At 39.5% G+C, this 25,755-nt stretch overlaps 1 protein-coding gene across 1 annotated transcript; it reads right to left on the bottom strand.

Annotated features, from left to right (window-relative positions):
• Positions 1-1,363: 1,363 nt before the first annotated feature.
• On the bottom strand, positions 1,364-25,687 carry LOC119726128 (protein KIAA0100-like; the record flags this gene model as incomplete). Its single annotated transcript, XM_038197739.1, is given in 22 exon segments — positions 1,364-1,475; positions 2,656-2,742; positions 3,139-3,248; positions 4,901-5,147; positions 6,069-6,195; positions 9,080-9,113; positions 9,960-10,114; positions 11,738-11,922; positions 14,164-14,231; positions 14,796-14,920; positions 15,401-15,459; positions 16,315-16,394; positions 17,261-17,311; positions 17,449-17,494; positions 18,166-18,252; positions 19,121-19,184; positions 19,591-19,709; positions 20,313-20,368; positions 20,507-20,622; positions 21,125-21,174; positions 22,176-22,296; positions 25,530-25,687. Coding segments are annotated over 22 exon segments (2,164 nt in total), but the record flags the coding sequence as incomplete, so codon positions are not given.
• Positions 25,688-25,755: the final 68 nt, after the last annotated feature.

Genomic DNA, 25,755 nt, shown 5'->3' with positions numbered 1-25,755 from the left:
AGATTGTTCATAAAGGTCCACATGATAATACTGACACATCGGTGCGACAATACGCCTAGATAGAGTGTACACAGTGAGCTCTTTAGCTATGTGGTGAAAACTGCAACTTTCGCAAGCATCATACAACGTGAAATTGGTTTTGGTTTTCCATGTATCCTGTTTTTCATTTTGAAATTTTCCCACTAACATTCGAAACATTTCTTTTTCATTGACTGAGAAATTACTAAGTAATATGTAAAGTTGGTTACGGGTACTCGATTCCATAATCTGGAACCGGTTCCCGACATTAACGGTCGGGAACTCGGGTACCTGGTTCCAATGCACATCCCTAGCCACTAATGACTGTGAGGATTGGGGACTGTTACAAATAATGTTCCAAATTATTTGTGTAAATATCTGTATAGTACTTGTGTTTGTAAGTAAAAGTGTTCCTAGCCTCAAACATGCACTTTTCCTCGCAATTTTCACTTTGCTTAACTTTATTTAATAATTTTTAATGTTTGCAGTGACCCAATGGAAACCAGTTTCAAATTGTTCCGGCATACCCTGGGTAAAAAAATGATATAAGTAAACAAACAAAGAAATGATTAAAATGAAATACAAATGTGACTGATTATCAGTTAAGTTTACAAACAAAAGGACATCAAATAAGCTTGCATTTGGTATATCATGGATACTTCTGTAAAATATCTTGTTTGTTGTTCAGCATATTTTATATTAATCATTAAAAAAATGCTTTCTAGAAATTTTTGAATTTTCAGTGAGCTTGAAAAATGTCATTTTAGAAACCAGCTTTTAAAAATAGCAAACTCACTGCAACAAACTTAATGAAGTACTTAATATCTACATATTTCTAGCCTTTAAAACGTTAAAACTAGTTCTAACACACTACTTAAATTGGTTTGTAATACACTTATCAAAACACTAAAATATAATAAAATATAAATAATCCAAATTTTCAAAAACTGTTCACTCTTTTTGGTAGAGCAAGTCACATTATAAATTAAACAGAGTACCAAAATCCATAGCTACTAAGTAAGATTTGAGGCTTTGCATGGCGGAGACTCTAATAAATGAAAGGTTTACAGAAACACCATGTGCGAATAATTTCTCAACTAAGAGAATGGTTCTGAAAAGAACCAGAGGTATAAACTCAACGTTCTGGTCAGAATGCTGACTATGCTCTGACCGTCTTCAGGAGAGTCTTAAATTTATTTAAGTCATTCATTAAAACCCAGAGTATTTCTATACCAAGCAATTTGTAACTTATATCAGAAGCCAAAGATTTGAAGGTATGTCACAAATAGAAATCAAAGGAAAAGAAAGGCGTTAATTCTGCACATCAATTGTTACAAGTGTTCACCTTTGACCTTCAGGCCAAACAAGGCAACCTCTTTGATGTGATGGTACATGGTCATGTGATTCGTGGTATTCCAGCGGGCACAACAGGTCTCCTCAATCACAGCATTCAATGTCTGTCACATACCAGAAAAAGGAAAAAGGTTCAAGGCTAACTGATCTAAAATGTCTCAACCCATTGGCCTTTTTGAGATCTGGTGGTCACATTAGGAAAGTGCTTTTTGGTTTTGTTAAACTCGTTAGAATTTACCCAAATTTACCCAAACCAAATAACGACCCCTTTGTGTTTCTGAAATATCACAAGAAGGCTCTTGCATGTTTATTCATAAAGCCTTGCAAAACAATTACTAACACATGATTATTCACTTTCTGTATTGGAAGCTGGTACTGTTGAATGGCATACCAGTGTGGTAGGATGGTGGGGGAATTGGCAGAAAGTTTCATTTCTAGGAACAGGTAGAAAATATGGCTGAGCCATAAGTTACAAGCAAAGCAATATAGGGACGGTTCATACTTCGCATGAATGCAAATATTGATGCGAAAGTATTTTGACATCATGAAGTGCAAAAAAGTGTGCGTTCTTTCAGCAAAACCAAAACAATTCACACATATCCCTATGTGATTTGTTTTCGTTTTGCTGAAAGAACACTGAACTTTTTGTGATTCGTGGATAGTACTTTAAAACGGTGGTTGTGTTTAAACTTCCATAACTTGAAAAGTACATGAGTGATTTGAATGATTCTTGTACTAAAAGAAAGCACATGAATTGGGCTTTCATCTCTTAGATTTTGAAAGTGCTACATGCAGAACTTCACTAAAACAATAGTCCTGACATTTGGGTTTGTTTTTTTTACTCACCCTGTATATGCAGCACAGTTTGCAAGTGAAGACATTTGATAAACTTTGGCTGTTCACACACTTGCTGTGATTTTACAAATGTGAGTTGACTTTGAATATGTGCAAGAATAGACAAGATCTTTGAGAAAGCAATACACCTCAATCACATTTAGGCTGGAAAATTGTTCACTTTAGCATTTTTTTTTTGTAAAGAGGAAATTTATTTGAACACACGCAATCGGCACCCACAGGTTCCTTGTTGGTTTCGCCACCTTTAACCATCGGGATCAGGTATAGCGAGCTGCGAATTCCGGAAAATATTCCCCGATGTCAAAATCTTTGATAGGGTTTCAAAGTTTTGTCTGTCTGCTCAAAAAAAAGCGATCGTAATTTGGTCTCCCATGGAATTCTGTTATCACAACTCTAAGAGGGCAGTGTAGAACTGGCTGGATGTCTTACCTTTGATGCTGCTGTATATTTCAGGTTGATCAGAGTCACATCAAGTATTGCTTCAGGAAGTGACATGTACGCTACACAATCAATGACCTGAAAGAATGACAGTTTGTTACTGAAGCTGCCTGGATTGAAAGAAAACAACAACCAATTTTATGCCAGTTTCAACTTTTTTAACCCTAACAATCCCCATCTAGTCATACAACAACACAAGGGTTTGTTGGAATCTGTTGGAGTGAGGACTGCACTAGTAAACTGATTATGCTTTACATGGGGTCAGGCATACCACCATAATCAGAGTCCAACAGTTTGGGTGTTGAGTTAACATTTGGTGTTGGAATTTGCAGGAGTGAGGAAGGTTCCTAGTAAATCACTCAAGGGGGTTAGGGTTAATGGTTTACTTTCATACCTCATGTCAAACAAATTTGTAAGGGGCCCTAGTAGTATTTGTTTTGATTGTTGTCTTTTCATTTATAATTTCATTTATACCTTGCTGTCTTTTGTAACTACAAGTAACTTGGTTCCCATGACGACTGCAGTTGAGTTCCCTTCAGACTCCGAGTCAACCTCCACGCTGTCAACTCTTAACATGATGCGTTCTGTTAACAAATTTTAATAAAAACAAAAACTCTTTATGTACGTGAACATAATATTTAAACAGTGTTAAAATGCAAGTGTACAAAATAGTGGCTTGACCAAATATTCACACGGATGAAAAAATTTCATCCATTTTAATACTTGCAAGCTCAATCAACCAATTCATCGTCAACAAGTTGGATATTTCATTTTTATTTTTAAACTTCCTTTTCCAGGCTGATGAAATACAACAGCGCTTTGGCATCTTGTCATGAGGACGTAAATGAATAAAACTCATGTTTTAGCTGTCTTTGTCATCAAATTCTTGCGTGGTATTACAGTACTTCTCATTGGATATCCAGTAAAACTTTTGCTATAGATATCATAGTCATCGAAAGCCACTGACAAACTGAGCTTATTTGTTAATTGCTTGTTATAAGCGTTTATAGCTCTAGCTTCTATTTGCTATAACCTTAACCCTCTTCAACACTCTAAAGTCCTCCGGGCAGTTTTGGAGGATCGAGGCTGAATGCAACATACACTTTTGATGGATTGTGGGCACATTGACGTTCAGTACTGGTTTATTTTGGAGGATAGAGGATGAATGGTGTTTGAAGAAGAGGAGGATTTTGGGGGATTGAGGATGAATTCATTTTGAGAGGCAGGGCTGTTGGAGGATTTTGAAGGATTGAGGCAGTGGGTATCCTTCATGTGAACATTTACAAGTGCAAAATTTGGAGGATTTTGGAGGATTTTGGATGATTCCTAGCAAAAAGGGCCTGGGGGTTTAGGTTAATCTCTGTTTTTCTTTAATGCTACATGCAAAATACAAATTTGATCTGAACTTTTTGTGGCTCAACTGCATAAAGAAGCGTTTTGCATTTTTACCAAATACTAAGTTTTCATCAACTTGAAATAATCTTTATCAAAATCACTTTTTGCTTGTTTTCTGAGTTTTCTTTAAATTGATTTAAGATATCATCGCCAGTTGTTGTTTAAACTGTACTACTGTTTCTCCAAGGATTAAATTTAAATTCAAGTTTCCAGCTTTAAAGGGCAAAGTTTTGAGAAACAAAGTTTCAGGCTTTAAAAGGCAAAGTTTCCAGCTTTGAAAGGCACAGTTTCCAGCTTTGAAAGGCAAAGTTTCCAGCTTTAAAAGGCAAAGTTTCCAGCTTTAAAAGGCAAAGCTTCCAGCTTTTAAAAAGGCAAAGTTTCCAGCTTTGAAAGGCAAAGTTTGCAGCTTTAAAAGGCACAGTTTCCAGCTTTAAAAGGCAAAGTTTCCAGCTTTAAAAGGCAAAGTTTCCAACTTTAAAAGGCAAAGTTGTCAGCTTTAAAAAGAAAAGTTTCCAGTTTTCCAAAGGAAAAGTTTCCAGCTTTAAAAAGCAAAGTTTCCAGCTTTAAAAGGCAAAGTTTCCAGCTTTAAAAGGCAAAGTTTTCAGCTTTAAAAGGCAAAGTTTCCAGCTTTAAAAGGCAAAGTTTCCAACTTTAAAAGGCAAAGTTTTCAATTTTAAAAGGCAAAGTTTCCAATTTTAAAAGGAAAAGTCTCAAGCTTTAAAAAGCAAAGTTTCCAGCTTTCAAAATGCACAGTTTCCAGCTTTAAAAGGCAAAGTTTCCAGCTTTAAAAGGCAAAGTTTCCAATTTAAAAGGCAAAATTCTGAGAGTTGGATGTTTATACCTTTCAAGTCACTGCAGACGAAGGCATTGAAGTCGCTAAGTCTCAAATTGACTCTCTGGGTCCGGTGCTTGGGACCTAATCCAGCCTCCACAGTGACCTTCTGCCTCTCCGAGCCTTGACCTTTGACCTCCTGACCCCGAGTGACCTTTAAGATGTGCTCCACGACGGAGTGTAGCTCCAGACAAGACTCAAGCTGTAAGGAGTTCACTGCACCGTCCACGTCAATAGAGTAAGGTGTGAAATTCACCTGAGGAAGAAATAGAGAACATTCAAACAAAAGTGAAGTTTTAGAAGTTCATTTGGGTGTTGTTTGGCAAAAAAAAAAGAGACAAAAATAATGTCTTTACAGTAACCCCCGTGCAAAATGATCCTAGGTGGGTAGAATATAAATTATGGGCTTTAAAACTGGTAAGGGACCTTGTTATCAATAAAGGCCCAAGTCATTTTGACCTTTTCGGTCAACAACCATACAAAAATTGACTAATTGACAAACTTCCAATGATATTTGTCATACCATTATTGCTATCCATGTTCAGGTCATTTTAAAGGTGCGCGTACCAAGAAGTCACGTAAGTACTCAGGCAACTGTTTAAAGAATGTACTATCAGTTCGTGTTGTCCATGCTGTACGTACTGTGTGAACTTGGCACAGTGTGCTGGGTTGCGTAAACAGTTGCAAAACATCTCTCAGCAGTGTAGAAACGGATGTTTAAGCACCACCACTGGTGTTTTGAACCAACCACGTGACAGGCTCTCGACCAATAGGAACAAGTTAAACGCATGTCCCCGGAATGTATGAATATCGGGTAAAAACTAGAATTTTGGTTGTGAACATATAGCTGTTTTGACAATTGTTTTAGTGACATCTGTCATGAAGGAGTTTCATCCAAGGCTGATGTACATAAATGGTTCCAAAACATATTGGGCTGTGTAGAAGTGAATTTGGTGTTTATAAATTAACGAAATTTAGAAATCAATCAAACTCACATGATGACGTCATATTCATTTCCATGTATAACATATTGGTGACTATGTATTTACAACATTTCAAATCCTATGTTAAATGGAAAAAGAAGAATTTAAAAAAAAAGGAAACAAAATGGCAAAAATCAATAGCTGTTTTGGTGTGTATACTTAAACAGCTAAGAAAGCGTTTCTTTATTGTGTACCTTCATTTTGATGTTGTTGATGGCTAATGGTGTGCCCCATGTGTGTCTGGAGGACATCGTGACTCCATTGGGAGTACGGACAGCATCACCAACCTGACAGAAGATACGATCTCCTTGCATATTGCACCTTTGAATAATGAGGAAGATGATCTCAATAAACTACAGCGTGTGTCAATAAAAACGCAGGATTAGAAACAAAAATATTAAGAATATAAACCACCCCTATTCATCATAATGTTAACCTTCTTTTCAAAGTACCTTTCCTTCTCTTCACTATGCTTTTTATCCCATCTCATTTGGACAATCCTGTCCAGAGATAGAGTACATTGAAGAAGGGTTATAAATTCCAAGCTGGTCTGATTTGTGAAATCACACATACCTAATGAAAGGTTTGAATTCAGTACAGGTGAAAGTATTTGTGGATCACAAAGAAGGACATGTGTGGCAGGATTAGGCTTACATAATCCTTTAGTCCACAATCAATGTTATTAGTCAATAATTCATGATGCTTTGAAACAATGATAGTCCAGTTATTAAATTTAAGTGATACTTATCATCAGTTGTTTCAAAGAAAGTTTTGTTCTGGTTTAATTGTCTTCAATGCATACCTGCATTGTACATAACTGGTCGTTGTGTTAAGGTCATTGAATCAGACCAACCCGCTTCAGAAGGGCTTCACAAAACTTGTCATAACTTTTGAACCAAAAGTCCAAATTCCACCAAACAAAAATCTTGTCAAAGATGAAATTATGGACAATCAAATCCTTATCAAATTAGGCACACCAGTAGCATAATTTTCTCAGAAAAAAAAATCGCTTTGAATCCTGCGTTTTTATTGACACACGCTGTATATCACACTCTTATTTATTTCTAAAAAAGATAAGCATTTCAACTTGAACAATATTCATTGTTGACAAATACATGTAGCTTTAGTTAAAAGCAAACAATCAAAACCTAACTATCAAACCATAGACACATATAGACAATGCCTGCTGGAGGATTTTGTAGATTGTGACACGATGGGTGAATTATTTCAGAAACTTGGAATCTACTTCCATGTTTATGGAAATGTATCAAATTCGAGTATAGTGGATGAAGATTCGTTTAGATTTTGTAACTTCAGTGTTCATTGCTGGGATGCAAAATCCTCCAACTACCTCCATGTAAAAATTGCATACAGCCTCAATCCTCCAAAATCATCTGTTATTTCTCCTTTTAGTCAGGAGAGCCCCTCGACAAAGACTTTTGTCTCTTTAGGGCGATCCTTCAAGAGCTGTTAGGTTCTTGTTTTCTGTTGTTGTCCTTTAATTTGTATGTGTTGGTTTTTACTGTTTCTCCAGAGAAATAAAGTAAATGAATGTGTTCATTGGAAGGGTGATCACTGCCTCAATCCTTCAAAATCCTCCGACAATCACGGTTACATTGAGGCAGTGCGGATGATTATCATTCATTCATTCTTAAATGGTTTATTAAATCAGCTTTCTCGCCACCTATAGCGGAATCGTGTGAAGCTGTAACAATATATAATGCATTAACCCTAACTCCTGGGGCTCTTTTACTAGAAAGTATCCTGAATCCGCCAAAATCCACCAATTTTGTCATGCAAAAAATACTGGTATCCTGAATCCATCAGAATCCCCCAGTGTAGATTCTGGAGGTATCCTGAATCCGCCAGAATCCACCAGCAAAAGTCTTGATGGATTCTGGCGGATTCAGGATACCATGGTGGCATAAAAAAACATACAGCATGTTTTTCCATAGAGTCTTCAAAATCCATCACCTAAATTTCTGGTGGATTTTGACGGATTCAGGATACCATGCTCGCATGAAAATTGTGATGTGTGTTGTTGCATAGGATCCATCAAAATACACCAATGCATGGCGACCCCAGCATGAAAAGACTAGATCGGCATTGCGTCCACACGCGCCCAGTCACTGTGCGATAAATCTCTGCCATTTTGGTTGTCTCTCATAGACGCGCAACAAATTAAGGTAAAGTAATGGAGCTAAATGTATCTTTCCTCCAGCACGTGACCTAGCTCAACACGCGCGAAGCAAGAAATGCGCAACGAGTATTTACGCGATGCGCACACATAATTATTAGCGATGCACATGGTGTTCTTTGCGCGTAAACAGCATTGCGTTCGTCACGTTTTCGCGCATTATTTGTATCTTTCCTCCAGCACGTGACCCTCCATGCAAGTCCACCCAGTACATGTGTGTACATGTTTGTACAGTATGTGACAGACTTGGCAGGGCTAGTGCCAGCAGTATTTACTTGACCACAAACATTGCAAAGAGTTAAACTGTTGAGATCCTGAATCCATCAAAGTCCCCCAATAGCTCAAAATGGAGGTATCCTGAATCCATCAAAATCTGCCAGTTCCGCTAGGCTTCGAATCCTGAGTTCATCAAAATCCCCCAGTTTGTACAATATGGAGGTATCCTGAATCCGCCGAAATCCCCCGAAACAGGGGGGTGGATTTTGATGGATTTAGGTACGTTAGGGTTAATTTAAAAATACTAAAAAGTAATCATTACAATTATACTATAAAGCTAATTTTAAGACCCCAAAATTGATAAAATAGCAAATCAACAATTACATGTTTAACACATTAAGATGCAGTAAGAAATTTGGTGAGTGGTAGGGGAAAAGGACATATGGTGGGAAGGGAAAGGCTACATTATTCGGGAAGGGAATAAGAATCCACAGTAAAATTTGGAATATAATTTGGGATATTAGGATGAGGAAGTTTAAAAATCCAAATTATCCTTTAACATTTAAAAATCTTTGACACAGTGTACAATGAATAAAAAGAAGTAGTCTAGATGACCATAAACAACACAAGGTACAGCCTTGACCTTGGTACAACGCATCCTACAAAATCAAGTAAACACTTTTGCCATACAGCCTCAATCCTTCAAAATCCCCCACTTGTGCCAAAAGGATTTGGGAAGGTTAGAGTTAAAGATTCATTTGACCCCCCAAGTAGTAAAAGCAGATCACTTACCTAATATATCTGAGTGGCTTCTTTGGAGTTGATCCTAAAAAAACAAAATTGAAATTTTGATAATTTGTTTTCTCAGCTACAGACTAAGAAATAATCAATATCAGGATTTTACTTTTAATTTTGCAGATTGAAAGTGATGCTTACAGAATTTAAAAGGGTACTAAGGCCCAAAAAAAAGTCTCCGGTTTCTGGTATGGAGCTTGCCCAAAAAGTGGTGCGGCGACGCGGCTTTTTTTTTTTATTTACGTGATTTTTTTGCTTCAAATGTTGGCTGATGACTGCAAATGGTGCCCGACTAAACTTAGTGCAAATATATAGGAGTCCAGAGAGGCCACATAAAGCTTATTCTCGACCATAACCCAATCTAAAAACACATTAAAATTGTGCAGCAGCAGGATTCCAGTCAAACCAGTGAGTTTGGCGGTTTTGAGACATCATCTTTCATTGAAAAAAAAACTTTTTCATTTTGCCGACACGCATGGCTACGGCGACGCGCGCGCATACCAGAGACCGGAGACTTTTTTGGGGGGGGCCTAATCATAAGGTTTTTTATATTTCACAAAAGCAAAAATTTCTACTAAATAAAATTAAAAACAAGCAAGTTTAACAGTATAATTTGTAAAGTCCCAAGGACCTTGTTATCAAGGTGTTCGACTGTAGGTATTTTGGGCAATTTCGACTACTCAGAGAAATCCAATTTTTTTTTCAAAAAAGTTGCAAAAAATACCCATTCTCGTTTTAATATTGTTGCTCACAAATTTAATTGGACAAAAAGTTTGGGTATTAAAACAAATAATTTTATGGTTGACAATTTGAAAATACAGTGAATGTATGACTAAAACGTTAAGAAATACGAGCGGTGCAAGTTTGATTTCCATACCTGAATCCGATGTGATTCTTGTGCCAGTCTTCAATGTTGCTATGGTAACAGCACAGTCAGGAGCATTGGGCCATGTCATGTGACCTGACATGTCACTCAGGTCAAGGGTCAGGTCAAAGGGCAAAGTGAACTCCTGGAGGAGACTTGATGTGCCTCTGAAATCATAAATCAATAGAAAAAGTAAAAGATCACGGAACAAATCAAAGAACGAAATGACATTTAGTTCATGCACTAAATCACATTATTTACTGCAAACTACATGTACTAAATGAGGCTATATTGCCAACTATTTAAATTGCTTTTATATTTTGCAAATACTCTACTTTAAAGTGTGAATTCAAAATATCCTTCCCATAAGCATTTGACACTATCCAAACCTTAGAAGTGACCAGTGCATCATTTTGAACGCAGGGCTTTACATTCATTTTAATTTCACTGTTGGAAAAAAAGACATGGCACTACAGACAGTGGAATGAAACCAACCGGTATGATAAAACAAAAACTAGGTCAAACTGCTCAATAGGTAGAAAAGAATACAACTCAAGCTGGGCTACAAAACTAAAACTATGTCAAAAGATGAAGCGGAACTTATTTCGGTTGAACATGTTGAAAGAAACCTAAGCTGGGTCAGAAACTCAAAGTTTGTCAAAATTCTCAAGTTGGTTAAAACCAACAGTTAAGCTGGGTCAAAGGCCGAAACTGGGTCTTAAGCTGGAGCTGCAGATCGTGAAGCTTTGGTATGGTATTCTGGAGGTCAAAGGTTCTAATCTTGCCCTAGTCAATTCTTTTTTCAACTCAATAATGAAAAAAATGATGTTTAGTTTAGGAAATTGCAGACTGTAAATGGTGCATCACTTTGCGCAATATTGAAGTCAACCCACAGCTTTGATATGGCTCGTCTACACCAGCTTGAAAAAACTAGATGAGAAACAAGTCACAATTCCCTTTACGTACTACCCCAAACTGCCCTGCCTGTTACTCGTACCACCCTGAAATGACCCTGCATTGTATACATGTAGTGGAATCCGGCGATCAGAATTAGAAGCTTTTACTGTGGTGGTGTCAAGCTCACACGCATGTTCCACGCATTCCTAAAGAGGTTGTGGAATGCTCGAAGACATTTCCGTCATTTTTCGGGTATATGTAGCCTAAGGTGTGATGAAATAAAAACGACTATTGTGTCTGTCATGAATGACAGACTCCCGAGTTCTGTTTATTACGTCACGATTTACTATGTTTTGTTTGCTGCCCCCAACGACAACTTTTACACAAATTGCACGTTCGGGTCGAAACAGGACCTGAAAAACAGCTCTCAAAAGTACCCTTTGTACTCATTTCATGACAGACACAATAGTCGTTTTTATTTCATCACACCTTAGGCTACATATACCCGAAAAATGACGGAAATTTCTTCGAGCATTCCACAACCTCTTTAAAGATGAGGTACACACACACATTTTGGTATTCCTATTTGTGGAAGGAGCCCAGAGTGCGTGTGCACTACCTGAGCGCGACTCACACGAGTCTGGTGCCACGCTCGTGCACATGCTGCACTCTTTCTTTAAGACGAGGCATGCGTGCATCTTGGTAACCCTATTGGTTGAAGGAGCCGGAGTGCGTGCGTACTACCTGAGCGCGACTCACGCAAGCCTGGTGCCACCGCAGAAAATGGCTGCTGCCGGATTTGTCTATAGTTTCATGGATTCATCGGAGAATAAATACAATGTAACACAATGTAGTACAGGTGCTCATGTGTTTAGAAAGGAATCAAAACTCACGATGCTTTTGGAGGTTCTGGATGGCTGACAATTGTGGGTCTTGTAGGGATAACAATTCCCTGTCTTGCCTTGCGCTGTTTTATTTGTTCCTGGATGGTTGTCAACCAAAACATCATCTCTTCGTCATGGTAGAGGACATGACAATGCCTCAGGGCCAGGTCTGAGTATACACCAGTCTCACGTAGCTATCAATGAAAGAAAATGTAACAATAAATGAGTGGAGTGTCGTGGCCTGGCAGTTAAGAGCACTGGACTCATGCTCTGGTGTTTCAGAGGCAACAGTCGCGTGGGTTCGAGCCCACCGGGTGGACACTTGTGCCCTTAAGCACTCCAATTGTGGAGTGTGATGGCCTAGCGGTTAAGAGCACAGGACCCATGCTCTGGTGTTTCAGAGGCAACAGTGACGTGGGTTCGAGCTCGGGCGCGGACACTTGTGCCCTTAAGCAAGGCACTTAACCATTATTGCTTCGTCCTTCGGATGGGACGCAAAGCTGTAGGTCCCGTGTGTTGTATAAGGCCTAATGCACGTAAAAGAACCCAGAAACGCTTATCGCTAAGAGAAGGGGTTTGCCCCGGTGTTTCTGGCAGGAAGGATGTGTATACCCTGCTGTGTGACCCCTGAGAAGGGGTGTCAGTGCAGTATTCATCAAGACAAGACAAGACAAGGCACTTAACCATTATAGCTTCGTCCTTCGGATGGGACGTTAAGCCGTAGGTCCCATGTGTTAATTGCAATGCACGTAAAAGAACCCAGTAACACTTATCACTATTAAGAGAAGGGGTTTGCCCCCCTGCGGAGTCCTTAGGAGAAGAACCAACCAAGACCAAGATACAGGAAAGGTGAGGCAAACATAAAGATTGTGGAACAAACAGATTTTCAACTTTATGTGAGTGGAACACCAAAGATGATATCTGTATGCTACTGCTGTAGCCTCAACCGTTATCAAACGAAGCCCTATTCATAACCATGTGGGGCGCTGTGGTCCAATGGTTACGGTGTTCAAATCGTGTGCCGTGGTGTATGGGTTCGAATCCTGACCGTGGGAACATGGTGCTTGTGCTTTTGAGCAAGGCACTTTACCATTATTGCTTCGTCCTTTGGATGGGACGTAAAGCCGTAGGTCCCGTGTGTTGTGTAATGCACGTTAAAGAACCCAGTTACACATCGCTAAGAGAAGGGGTTTGCCCCGGTGTTTCTGGCAGTGGCTGCAATGTGCGCCGCAGCACCTTGTAAACCATTATAAGGTGCTACATAATGGGTCTCATATTTCTCATAAACTTTATTTACCTTTCTTTAATACTTGACATAATTTCCAGCGCCTTGAGTACCTAATTGTTGGTAAATACGTGCGCTATATAAGACTCCATTAGCATAACCAGTGTCTGATACATGTGAGCAATGCAAATTTTATGCAACCCCATACGCCAGCCATTCAGAGTCGGCTTTAGAAAGTGTGACGTCATTTCGATCAGAAATGTGGACTAAGCTGTTGATTGGTCAATTTGGCTGCTACGTTTTGGTAATCCAACAACGGATTACGGAAGACCCGACAGACGGCGCCCGCTGAATGGTCAGAATATCGAGGTCAAGACGCAGTCTTGTTTTGCAAAATTAGACGCCGAATCTGCTTGCATATCATAGACTCTTGCTGTGCAAGAGGATATTCCATACACTACTGCTGCTGCTGCAGCTGAAAGAATACTGTACTACAGGGTGAGTAAAAAAAAATGAAACCCAAATTTTGGGACCATTGTTTTAGTGGAGTTCTGCATGTAGCACTTTCAAAATCTAGGATATGAAAGCCCAATTCATAAGCTTTCTTTTAGTACAAGAATCACTCAAATCGATCATGTACTTTTCAAGTTACAGAATTTTAAACACAACCAACGTTTTAAGGTTCTGTCCACGGATCACAAACAAGTTCAGTGTTCTTTCAGCAAAAGGAAAACAAATCACATAGGGATGTGTGTGAATTGTGTTCGTTTTGTTGAAAGAACACACACTTTTTTTGTGATCCGTGGACAGAACTTTAAAATGGTGGTTGTGTTTAGAATTCCGTAATTTGAAAAGTGCATGATTCTTGTACTAAAAGAAAGCTTATGAATTGGGCTTTCATGTCCTAGATTTTGAAAGTGCTACTTGCAGAACTTCAATAAAACAACAGTCCCGACATTTGGGTTTCGTTTTTTTTTACTCACCTTGTACAGTGGCTTTTCTCTGCCATCACTTGTTAAAGATACACAAGGCCGACAACTCATAAGCATGTTATTTAATTTTATGTGCGGTAGTTTTATCACCGTGCCATGGGTGCCATGTTCATTTGCCATGTCATGATAAAAAGTCAAAAGCATCCAAAAGAAATATTATTACATTATATAATTTCATTAGCCGATTAAGTAGGCAAAGTTAAAAGCAAACGTCTCACCTGTAGTGACACGGATATGTCATTCAGTGAAAGTAGCTTCAGAGATTGCATATTATTCATCTGAACATCTGAACAGGTATCAAATACAAGGTAAAACATGAAAAACTTTTATAATTTTGACTAACATAATGTTCTTGTCAACAAACTACACCCAACCCATTTGATTAATTCCACACAGTTCAATAATCCTGGCTTGAACATTCTTAGTACTAATATTGAGTTTACTAAACAAAACACTATAGACTAGGCGATATTTTACACGAAGAGGCATTTGCGAGTAGAAGTTGGTAACATAGCTATTTTACCTAATTTCGGGGTGCTGAATCCGAAAATGATCCGAAAAAAATCCAGCTTGGTAACCATAATTTTCGGATTGAGCACCCCCGAAATAGGTACCATAGCTATGTTACCAACTTCTACTAAAAAATGCCTCTTCTTGCCCTAAATGAGCCCTTTTTTGAAAAATCGCCTATACACTTCCAAGATTTAATTGAGTGGGGAAATTCATTTCTCAATAAAACAAAACTTACTTTGCAAGGGAATGCAATGTGTACAAGAGAAAGCAACTGTTTAAATTTATGCCGAGTTATGCAAAATTATGCATAATTATGCAAAATTATGCATATATTTACCTGTAAGCTTGAGCAAGCAGGAGATTCCTGGCAACAAGAGATCTTTGGTCTTGGTGCATGATATCAGCTTGTCACTGTCGACATCAGCGGTTACTAAGAGCTGCTTGGTTGTTAAAGTTAGGCGCCTGATAATACAATTGTGTAAATAGTGTTATAAATAAAAACAAAATTAAAAATCAGGAAATTTTGTTTATTGCCTTTACCGAACAACAAAGCAAAACAAAGCAAAACAAAGCAAAACAAATTTTACAAGACTGCTCTATGGCAGGTTGCTAGGAAGGTTATCCATAATTCACATCTAAATTAAAAAGGCTGGCTACCGGTCAAATGACCTGGTGTCATCAAGTGATAATGTATCATCCGCCACCCTTACTACCTAGGTAGTGTACAATCTATTCAAAATTGTGACTCTTTGTCACAAGGAATATGACTACGGGGAATATTTATGAAAGATTATGACCTTTTTGTTGCAGATATTACATGAGGAAAATATGTATACCTGGTCACTATATTGGATATAATGACTAAGGAGAATATCTATGAAAATCTAGGGCATTTCGGAGCCCATGTGATGGTACGAGGGAAAAAACTTCATTAGCACAAACCTTTGTTCACTCTGGATCATAACTTGGCAGTCAATATCGTCAATCTGTAACTTGGCATCCTGCGATACAAATATTAAAGACTTAGATACTAAATGCAAATTGATAACTACAATTACTTTTAATGATAGTCTCAATGCAGATGACAGTGTTTGGAAACTCATGACTGGCAGTGAAGAGGACTTTAGCATGCTTGATTTTTTTAGTTTGAATACCAGTGCATTGTGGAGTGCATGCAACCAACTATCAAGTCAATGGCACAGACATTGTGGCATCTTGGCACCAATGGCCTTCAGTCTTCAGTAGTTGACATCCTATAGCAGCTCTCTGAGCTAAACTGGAAGGGTGACTGTGAACTCACAATCGGTGTGGTGCAAACAAGTACGGTGCTGTACATCAAAACTTAGGTGCGAGTAAAAGCACAAAGGCTGCTCATAGCACTATTTCAATGCTCCATCACTACCATGACCACAATCACCAGAATTATTACCACCACCACCATCATCTCATCATCATTATCACCTTTATCATCAGAATCATATTCACCGTCACAATCATAATCACCATCACCACAATCATCACTACCATCACCACACTTAGCGCAGTCACCACCATGAATAAAATCACTATCCCCATCATATTAACCCTAACTCCCTGGCATGATTTACTAGGAACCATACCCATCCTGGCAAATTCCAACAATATATGGGAAACTGCACACACATATTTCTGACTTATTTTCTGGAAGTGTGCCAACCCAATGTAAAAGACTGTCAGTTTAGGGGTACTGTACCCATCCCGACAGATTCCAACAAAACATGCTGTTGGGGTTTGATGGGTTGAGTTCTGTTAGGGTTAAGTACCGGTACCTTTTATAATATGTTCTTTATTAAAATCAACTGTGACTAACTACTCACCCTCGGTAGTTTTTGTATAACAGCTCTGAGTTTTTCTTCAAAAGGTTTCTGCTGCTGTAGCTCTCTATGCTCTTGTGGGTCTACCAAAATGTTAATTTTCAAATCAATCATGTTTTGAAAAAGAAATTCTAAGTAATAGGGTATCTCTGGTATTTGAATTAAGTTTTTCAATCAATACTATCTGGCAAGTTCCCAAGTCCAAGTTTACGTACTCAGGTTGACATACATACCAAAAAAAAGTTGTCGTTTAATGCTTTTTTGAAAAAGAAATGATCAGATTTAAAACCAGGAGTATTTTGGGCACTTTGTTTTCACTGATAATCATCAGCTCAAAAATAACTTCAGCTTAGACAAGACTCCGGCAGGTTTCCATGGAAAGGTTTTATCTTTCTCAAGATTTTTTTACTTTTCACACTTCTGATTAAGTGTATACAACTGTTGCTTGAACAAATTGTTACTGGATCCAAAATATCAACAACTCGAACACCAGATTTTTCCACTAGAGACTAGAGTGCAATGTATCTATTACTGGTGCTAAACTACAACCCCAAATCTAACGAGTTGTAGCAGCTCTACTGTTGGTGCAATGACACTAAAATTATGATTATTTTTTTTTTGCATTTGGGGTTGGGATAAACAGGTCCAATTATGTTTCAGCACATCAATAAGTAAATGGGCAATTCCATGGTTACTCACGTTACATTTTCGTAACATCAGTAACCGATTTTGTGCGTCTTGTTTATCGTACATAACACATTTTTCTGGATGTCATCTTTGGTGCTTACATGTAGGTAGGTCTAGGTCTACTCTATCTACCATGGGTTATTAAACCTTTTCAGTAAGGTAATTACAGCCCAAGGAAACTCAAAGGTACATCAAAAAATGTAACGTGAGTAACCATAGAATTGCCCAAAAGGAATCTTTCAATGCTATGGGGAAAACTCACCACTAGGTGCTGTCTTCCTGGGAAATGTTGGAAGAATCTGTGTCATGAAACCTGCAGGGAAAATAATTGCTGATGAAGAAGATGAAAGACTCAACAAATCCTACCCAATCCACCAAAATCCAACAAGCTATATCGTTAACAAGAAAAAATGAAACGATGTCTCCAAAGAGTTTCTAGTAATAACTTACCATCTAGTAATGACACTCTTGGGCTTCCAACATTGACAGAAATACCCTGCAAAAAAAACAAACAAAAAATCACTCACGGTAATAAATGACATGTGACCCATCACAAGCACATGTAACTCCACTACCACAACGATATTCAAAGCCTTAAAGCTATAGTCCATCATTTGCAGCCATCTGAAAAGTAACTGGCGTAAGTATTGTTGAAAAACATACTTGGTTGAAAGATAGTAAGGGGACTAAACTCCCTGTGAAATTATTCTTTCTGGCAAGCTGTCATTTTGAAGTAATCAACGAAAGAAGGCCTTTCCAACGGTGCGTCTTGTTATTCGGCGAAGCGCGCGCAAGCATTGGCACGACGCACACGCGTGCGCGGTTGCTATAATTCGTCGGATCAGTGCGCGACATCGCGTACAGCTGCAATCGACTCAGTGAGAACGCATCTCGGACGCTGAATTCAGGCCCAATTCAAAACATGATTCAGCAACTTTTGATTTGAAATTGAGATCCTAGAATGCTGTTTTTCTCGGAATATACAGCTGAAGCTGAGCTAAAACCTCATCAGGTTAGTTGTTCAGTATCCTTCATTAGATTTTGAACACTTTTGTTGCTTCAAACGAACAAAATGCACAAATTACAAATGATGGACTATATCTTTAATTTCTCAGACATTTTCTTAAAATTTTTTTAAAACTCCAATGTTCTACAGGGTTCACCTACCAGGATTTTCTTCAGGATCAAGTCCAGCTGCAGGGATACTTTCAGGCTGGTGGAGGCTTGTGCGGTGTGGGACTGCTCTCCTGCATCCTGTGTGAAATTGAAGAAATCTTTTATTAATCCTAACCCTCCAGGGTATTTTGGCTAGAAACCCTGCCAAACGCAGCAACATGCAACACTTGTCAAAAGCCCGGTTCATACTCGGCGCGAAAGCGAAAGTGAACGTGAATTTGTGACGTCATGGCAAGTATTCGTGCTGCGACTTCATAAAAGTTGAATATGGCGAATTTCGCAGCGAACGTGCCATGACATCACATTTGCTTCGCATTTGCATTCGCGTGAAGTATGAACCGGGCTTATGTGACAAGCCTGACCAGTGCAGCAAGATCCATCAGGCAAAAAGTCTCAAGGCCAAACTGCCTCAGAGTCTGTGGTCCCAAAACGCAGCAGGGTACAGCTGAGGCATTGTTCTATGGGACTAGCTCTCATTGTCTCAGAAGTGGCCGTTTATGCACTGGTGTTGACAGTAGAATGCATCAAAGTGCACCACACTTTTCCACCTGATGCACTGTGTTGCATCTGGCAGGGTCAGGGTTAGTACAAGGTTTTTGGTGTGTTTTTTTAATGGGATTGCCAACCACAAGGTCAAAGATTTCTTTCTTTCTACCCACTCTTTTAAGGGTGGGGGTGGGGGTGTTGGAGAGAGGCATGCCTTTAATAGGGGGCACATTGTACATAATAAATAATGACATTTATATAGCGCCATATATCCAAATCAATTTTGCTCATAGGCGCAGTACAATCAAGTTAAATACAAGTTAAAGTTAGACATTAAAAATAAGGAGTTACAAACATTAACATCGATGGCATCCCTCTGCCAAAAAAATAGTCTTGGGGTATGCCTCATCCTGATCCCTGAATCATCAAAATTGTTATTTTAATATCAGGTTCTACTCACTGAGTTAGCACTGCGAAGCATTCGGAGTGATATCTGCTGCACTTCCAGATCAGTCGCGATAACTCTGCATAATAAAAAAAAAAAAAAAACTGGAAGCTGATGGTAAAAGCAAGAAATTGTGGTCCTTATGATGACCGCAGAAAGGTCCGAAGAACAACTATAGGAACCCTTTCTCCTCAAGTGCGTCCCATGTGGAGTTTTAAAACCTGTTTTCCTTAACAACACTTTAATAAGGCAAGGCAAATATCAGCACTAAAGAAACAAGGTTTTTTCCATGTTTTCTCTATGAACTTCAGCCATTATGTGGACTTTTTTGACACAGAGCATTCAAATATAACAAGTGTAAATATTTTGAAACGCCGCATTTGGCAACCTCTGGAACATTGTGTTTACTCTTGATGGGAACCTCATTCAACTAAATACGGGGCTTTTGTCCAGCTTTTCATGTTGATCAACTGAAGGATTCTTACTGCTCTGTGAGTGCGGCGCCAGCCAGTGATATGTTCTTGATGGTGACATGCAGTAATGAGTCTGTTCCCATAGCATTCAGTAACATGATGTTCAAGGCTTCCACTTTCAGACACATCATCTGCGTATGAAAAATAACAATGTAACTGTTACATTTTAAGCCATTTGTGACAAAATGGCAGCAGCTGTTTATTCCCAAGGGAGACGAAGTGGCCAGGGTTTTTTTATAGACAAAATAGTAAAGTTTGTCACGAGCCAATGTGGCCCATCAGGCCGGCGTTTATCTCTGGTTTCAGTAGCATGAAACGACAGAGAATATTTCTATTCCCCCTGGACGGGATGCTAGTCCATCACAGGTTACTCCCCAGCTAATGCCGGTACCCATTCATACTCCTGAGTGGAGAGAGGCAAGTGGGGATAAAGTGGCTTGCCCATGGACACAACATATGGCCAGCAGCTGGATTCGAACCCATGACCCTCTGATCCTGAGTCACAAACCCTTACAATTAGGCCACACTCCCCCAAAATCAGCAAGGATAATAACAATGCAGTACCTTAGGTACCAATAATGGTAGGTACCAGCATGTTAACAGTGCCATTATTAGGCTACAAAAGATTTATCACACTGAATAATATTCCAAAATCACTCCACAGATAAACATGTTTCTAAACCTCAACAAAACCTTCTACAACGCTTTTTCTTAACAACATTTAGCCAACTTACCTTTGTAAGGAACCGAATTCCTGATATGAAATAGCTGGAATTCAGGAATGATGATCCTAGGAACAGACAAAACAGCAAAATATAACTCTGGTGATTGGGAAAAAACTGATAAATTGAACTTTTGTATCAGTCTTAAGGATCCACTTTCATGGAATGACCATTCTCGAGATTAGATTTCAGTGATCAAAACAAACCTTTTCTACCAGACTTGACAGATTTTTCACCCCTCTCGGGTTGTGGAGTTCTTTCTTGATCGTTCTGCATTTCAGCACGCACCCTCACGTCACCCAGGTGCAATGCCATCCGGTAGCTTCAATGAAACACAAAAGAATATGAATGTAAATAATAATCTAAAATGATTATTACAACCTCATTCTGAGTCTCTGAAAAACGTTGCTGTGGTGGTGGATGTATTGGGCTGGCACATTTGTGTATTCTGTGCTGTTTTGTGATTATCGCGTCTGTCCATCCCCTTTTTATTCTCAAGTTGTTTCCATTTAATTCGTCCCTGTTAACTGTTAAAAAATACAGAGTTTTGGCTTCATACTAACAGTTTTCAGTTTCTTTCCAATTTTATCTTTTCTTTGAAGAATCGAGGAACTAGTGGATGACTGCCAGTGCCTTAACAGTAGAGCTGCGAGTATGATAAACCCCAAACATTGCAGTGTTTTCTGGAATCTCAGAATCTTAGAATGCTGACTAGAAATCCTCTAAGTTGGGCTGAAGATGCTTTGCGAATAACTTTTGGAGGAATTTCATTCCATATAATGGTCTTTGGAAAGGAAAGGGTTCAGGTAAGATTAGGAACTTACTTTTGGCTGGGGTTGAAAAGTCGCCAGGATATCCAAATGTCATCAAGAACCTGTGATAACATTTTAACAATTTATTCATATGCATGCAAAAACTCAAAAGGGAATATTTCTTGTTAAAAATCAAACTTAAGATTCTTACAATGCAATAGGTTTTTTTGCCCTTCACCGACGTATAAACACTTTAATCTCTCAGTGTTTTACCTCCTGAGTGAAAGTTGGAAAAAAATCACTCGGGTGGGACTCAAACCAACAATCTCCTACTTTCTAGTGCGGACGTCTTACCACTCGACCACCAAGCGTGCGGGATTGGTTGGCTGGTTTGAACCTGATGTACATGTAGCAGCGGGTTCCGCAATTAAACTATTCTCAAGATGAATATGCGTCGGGGTGAAGGGCAAAAACCCTAATATCAATTTAGATCACCCGACCAAATGCATCTTATGAATAACTCTACAATTGTTGAGAAAAGTCTTGTTCTGCCCTCGCCTCCCCTCCAACCTAAAAGGCTTCTTGCTTTTGTTTTTGAATAAATTTTTATCCTAAGATTTGCAAGAACATTCTCAGAAATGCTTAAGAAACGCAAAGCTATACAAATATCCCTTGAAGCAAGAACAACTGAAATTGGTATCAATTACAATAAGGAACATATTAAAAGTGCTTAATTTTTACAAAATGGAGTATTCACCCTGTGGATTCAAAACTTATGATTTGCATAATAAAAAGCACCTGATGTCGCAAGTCCATCACAAGTCCGGTTAGAAGTAAATCACGCGTCCAGTTTCAAGTATTAAACAGGGACCAATGGAACGTCTTATAACAGTTCATTAGAAGGGCTTGTGACTTGACTTGAGATTGGAGGAATTGTGATTGATTTGTGAGGACTTAGGATGGACTTGACTATTGTGACAACAATTGTGACAAACTTATATTTCAAATTATGGTGTGATAGTGCGCCAAGATATTCATTTCACAGCTGCAACTTTGCCCCTAGTACATTTTTTTTCTTAACAATTTTTCTTTTTAAGGTGATATAAATGTACATGTCACTTACCACACTGCTTTTGTGCAGCTGTACAGAGACATTCTTGAGAGAGAAGAAGCCAATGTAGTCAATGCTCACATCTTTCTTTAAGAGATGGCTCAGTACTTTGGACAGAATACCAGCACAAATTCTACAAAGGAAAAAAAAATGTCCTGTTATTAAAAATGCAGCCATACCAATACATATATTCCATGTATAATACAATTTCGCGTTTCAAGTCTGTGTACAACTGTCATTGATATAGTATGATATAGATTTATTGTGCAGATACGTTTGTGTCAAATCTTCTTCAGTAGAGGTATGACTCGGGGTTCAACCTTGTGTGGCATTGGAAAACAATCCAATCCCTGGAAATATCCCAAGTTTAAACTTCCCAGTCATTTCGGCAAACTTGCACCAAATTTTTACCACACTCATCTTACCTGTAGAGCACTACTAAATACATGTATGCAGAGTAGCACAATTAAAGGCAGGTGGGTTCTAGTTTACAACGTGAATGTGAACGATCTGGAAGGCGGACTGCAAGGAAGCATCAGCCATAAGGGTGAATACCCACCAAAGAGAACCAGGGAAACCTGAATTAGGCCCTCATTGGTCGGGACTCTGGGGTGCCAGCAAAGGAGAGATTGTGCCGCTGGGGCAGTAGGGAGGAGAGCAGCTCAAACAGTTTTGCCTTCAGACTGCAGAACGTTCCTGAAGTAGCAGGTTGTGAAGGTGCTGGCAGACTTCCAACATGCTCCTTACATATCTTTGAGTGGTATGCCATTAACCCTAACCCTGCCAGACGCAACACAGTGCATCAGGTGGAAAAGTCTGGTGCTCTTTGGTTCATTCAGCTACCAACACCAGTGCATAAACGGCCGCTCCTGTGACGATGAGAGCTAGTCCCATTGAACAATGCCACAGTTGTATCCTGCTGCGTTCAGGAACCACAGACTCTGAGGCAGTTTGGCCTGGAGAATTTTGACCTGATGGATTTTGCTACACTGAGCAGGCTAAGACTTGTAAATGTTGCTGCGTTTGGCAGGGATTCTAGCCAAAATACCCTGGAGGGTTAGGGTTAAAGAAGGCAGAGGAGGTGGACACAATGTGGACCTCAGGGGTGTGCAATCTGACAGGAGGATCAAGCCAATTGGTCTACGCTGAACTTATGGCAGTCACAATCCAGCTAGCGATTGTATCGCCAGAGGCAGGACGATGCGGTGACACTATGGTAAAGAGCAGGGCCTAACAATCACCACGAATTGTTGCCATCTGATGCATATACCACTTGAGGGCATAATAGACGCAGGGTGTGTCAAGGGGGGGGGGGTGCATGATAAGAACATGCCTTTGAGTAGATGTGTAAGGGGGGTAAAGCTGCAATCGCTGAGCAGTAATTTTTAGTCTGCATGGCAAGACCACACTGGAAAAGGTAGAGCAGAAAGTCGCCAACCTCAGTCAGAGTTGTAACAAGGGGATCCACCGAATGTCCTTGACACCACTTATGGAAATGCCGTAGTCAGCTGTTGTAAACAGTGCGGGTTGACTTAGGCCAGCTACGGGCTGCGAAAAGGCAACCTCCCGAGAAAGTACAGCACGTGGGAAGGAATGCTGGACGAACAAACGGCACTGTCTTTCTGCTGGAAAGCTCTTTCATTACGGTTGCGATAGGTGTCCAGGAAGGGTGTAGTTATCCATAGCAAGACCAATGTCGGCAGCAAGTTTGTTGTGCCCCTCATCTACAATAGTCAGCGGGGTGATGAGGAACTGTGTTGCCTCATTTGCTGGAAAGGAGTACGGGGTCGGGCACCGAGAGTGGGGTCGCACCTTGGGCACCCCAAACACAGACTTGATATGGTGAGAACAAAACCGATCAAATTAAAGGGCACTTAAAGGGTTGTGGATCGGGGGTGTACAGTAAGTCCGAAGCTGTCAAACGTTTGAATGACTTCAGCTGTGTAGTTATGGATTAACCCTAACCCCCTAGGCCCTTGTTGCTTACAACCATCCTCAATCCTGCAAAATCCTCCAAAATTTTGCAACTGCCTAAATTTTTCAAAATTGTCAGACAGTCCTGCCTCAAAATGCATTCATCCTCAATCCTCCAAAATCCTCCTCATCCCAAAATTTTGCACTCGTGTTTAAATGAAGGATAACCCAATGCCAAATCCTTCAAAATCATCAGACAGTCCTGCCTCAAAATGCATTCATCCTCAATCCTCCAAAATCCTCTTGTGCTTCAATCACCATTCATCCTCAATCCTCCAAAATCCTCATGTGCTTCAATCACTATTCATCCTCAATCCTCCAGAATCCTCATTTGATTCAATCACCATTCATCCTCAATCCTCTAGAATCCTCCACAACCGCCAGGAGGATTTTGGAGGAGTGAGGTGGGTTAGGGTTAATTAAGGGAATCCCAGCACATGGGACATGGCGGTAAAGCACAGCACCAGGCGGCAAAGCAAAGCCTGAGAGACACGCTTGGCCAGGTCTCCATGTACGGTGGCACGTGAGGATGCAGATGGAGAGACAGATGGGTCTGTCACATGAGATGTAGTCAAGGACTTTCCTTTGAACACCACCATTGCTGTACCAAGTCCAGCGATGGGCCATAGATTGATCAACCCATGTATTCAATAATGCTACGTAACTTGGGAAGTAACTTCCAGTGCATATTAAATACGTGTGCCAAGTCCGTGGATTATAAGCACATAATTACACTCACTTTGTCAGCAGTAACTAAGCATTTTGTTGCATGCTCCTCTAGGGAATTTCGTTCATTTTGAAATGCACAGGATTATTGTATTTTATTGTATTTAAATTTTTAGATAATTTTGTACTACTTTTAAGTAATTGTAATAATTTGTTCTTTTTTGTCATGTAAAAGCGCACCAAGATTTTGTTTATGGAATGCACCTTTTTTTTTTTAGCTTGTCATGCTTTTTCACTTCCACTTTCCTTGATGTGGTTGAGCCATTCTATGAGTATGACACAAGACCGTCATTGTTAGTGAGCAGTGGCTAGGAACTGATCTTGATTCAATTTTGACAAAGAATTAACAATAAAGATAAGCAGCATCTCCTCGTCTTGACGTGATTGTTTTGCCTAAGTGCCTAAAAATAAATCAAAACATGCCCTCTTTCGACAATATTCTACTAGTTTCAGTTGGTTTTAAACATCGCCAACTAGGAATGGGGGCCCGTTACCACACAACCGCCACAGATGTTTATGGAGCTAGGCCTACCTGTCACAACAAGCTGCTCACTGTCATAATGTCAGCGCACTCAGTCATGGTGCACTGTGTCTGTGAGCTACTTTAGTGCATTGGCAGCTTGCCAGTCAGTGAAAAAAATGCAGTAAAACAATGTGATAACTCACTTTGACAGGACGAGAATACAAACTGCAATGATACAGCCATACAGAAAGAGATATGTCAGGCCCATGATGTGTAATTATCGTGAAGTGACAGAGACGAAACTATTCAAGACAAATACACCCCTCGAACTTTCATGTACGCCGCCATCTTGTTTTGACTGAATTACGATGCGACGGCTCTTTTATGTTCCCAATAACAAAAGCACTCGAATATAGTCCACAGTCACGT

The sequence above is a fragment of the Patiria miniata genome, unplaced genomic scaffold (genome assembly GCF_015706575.1).
Source record: "Patiria miniata isolate m_02_andy unplaced genomic scaffold, ASM1570657v1 HiC_scaffold_2, whole genome shotgun sequence".
NCBI lineage: Eukaryota > Metazoa > Echinodermata > Asteroidea > Valvatida > Asterinidae > Patiria > Patiria miniata.
Note: the sequence above shows the minus strand (reverse complement) of the source record. Positions and strands in the feature narration are given on the sequence as shown.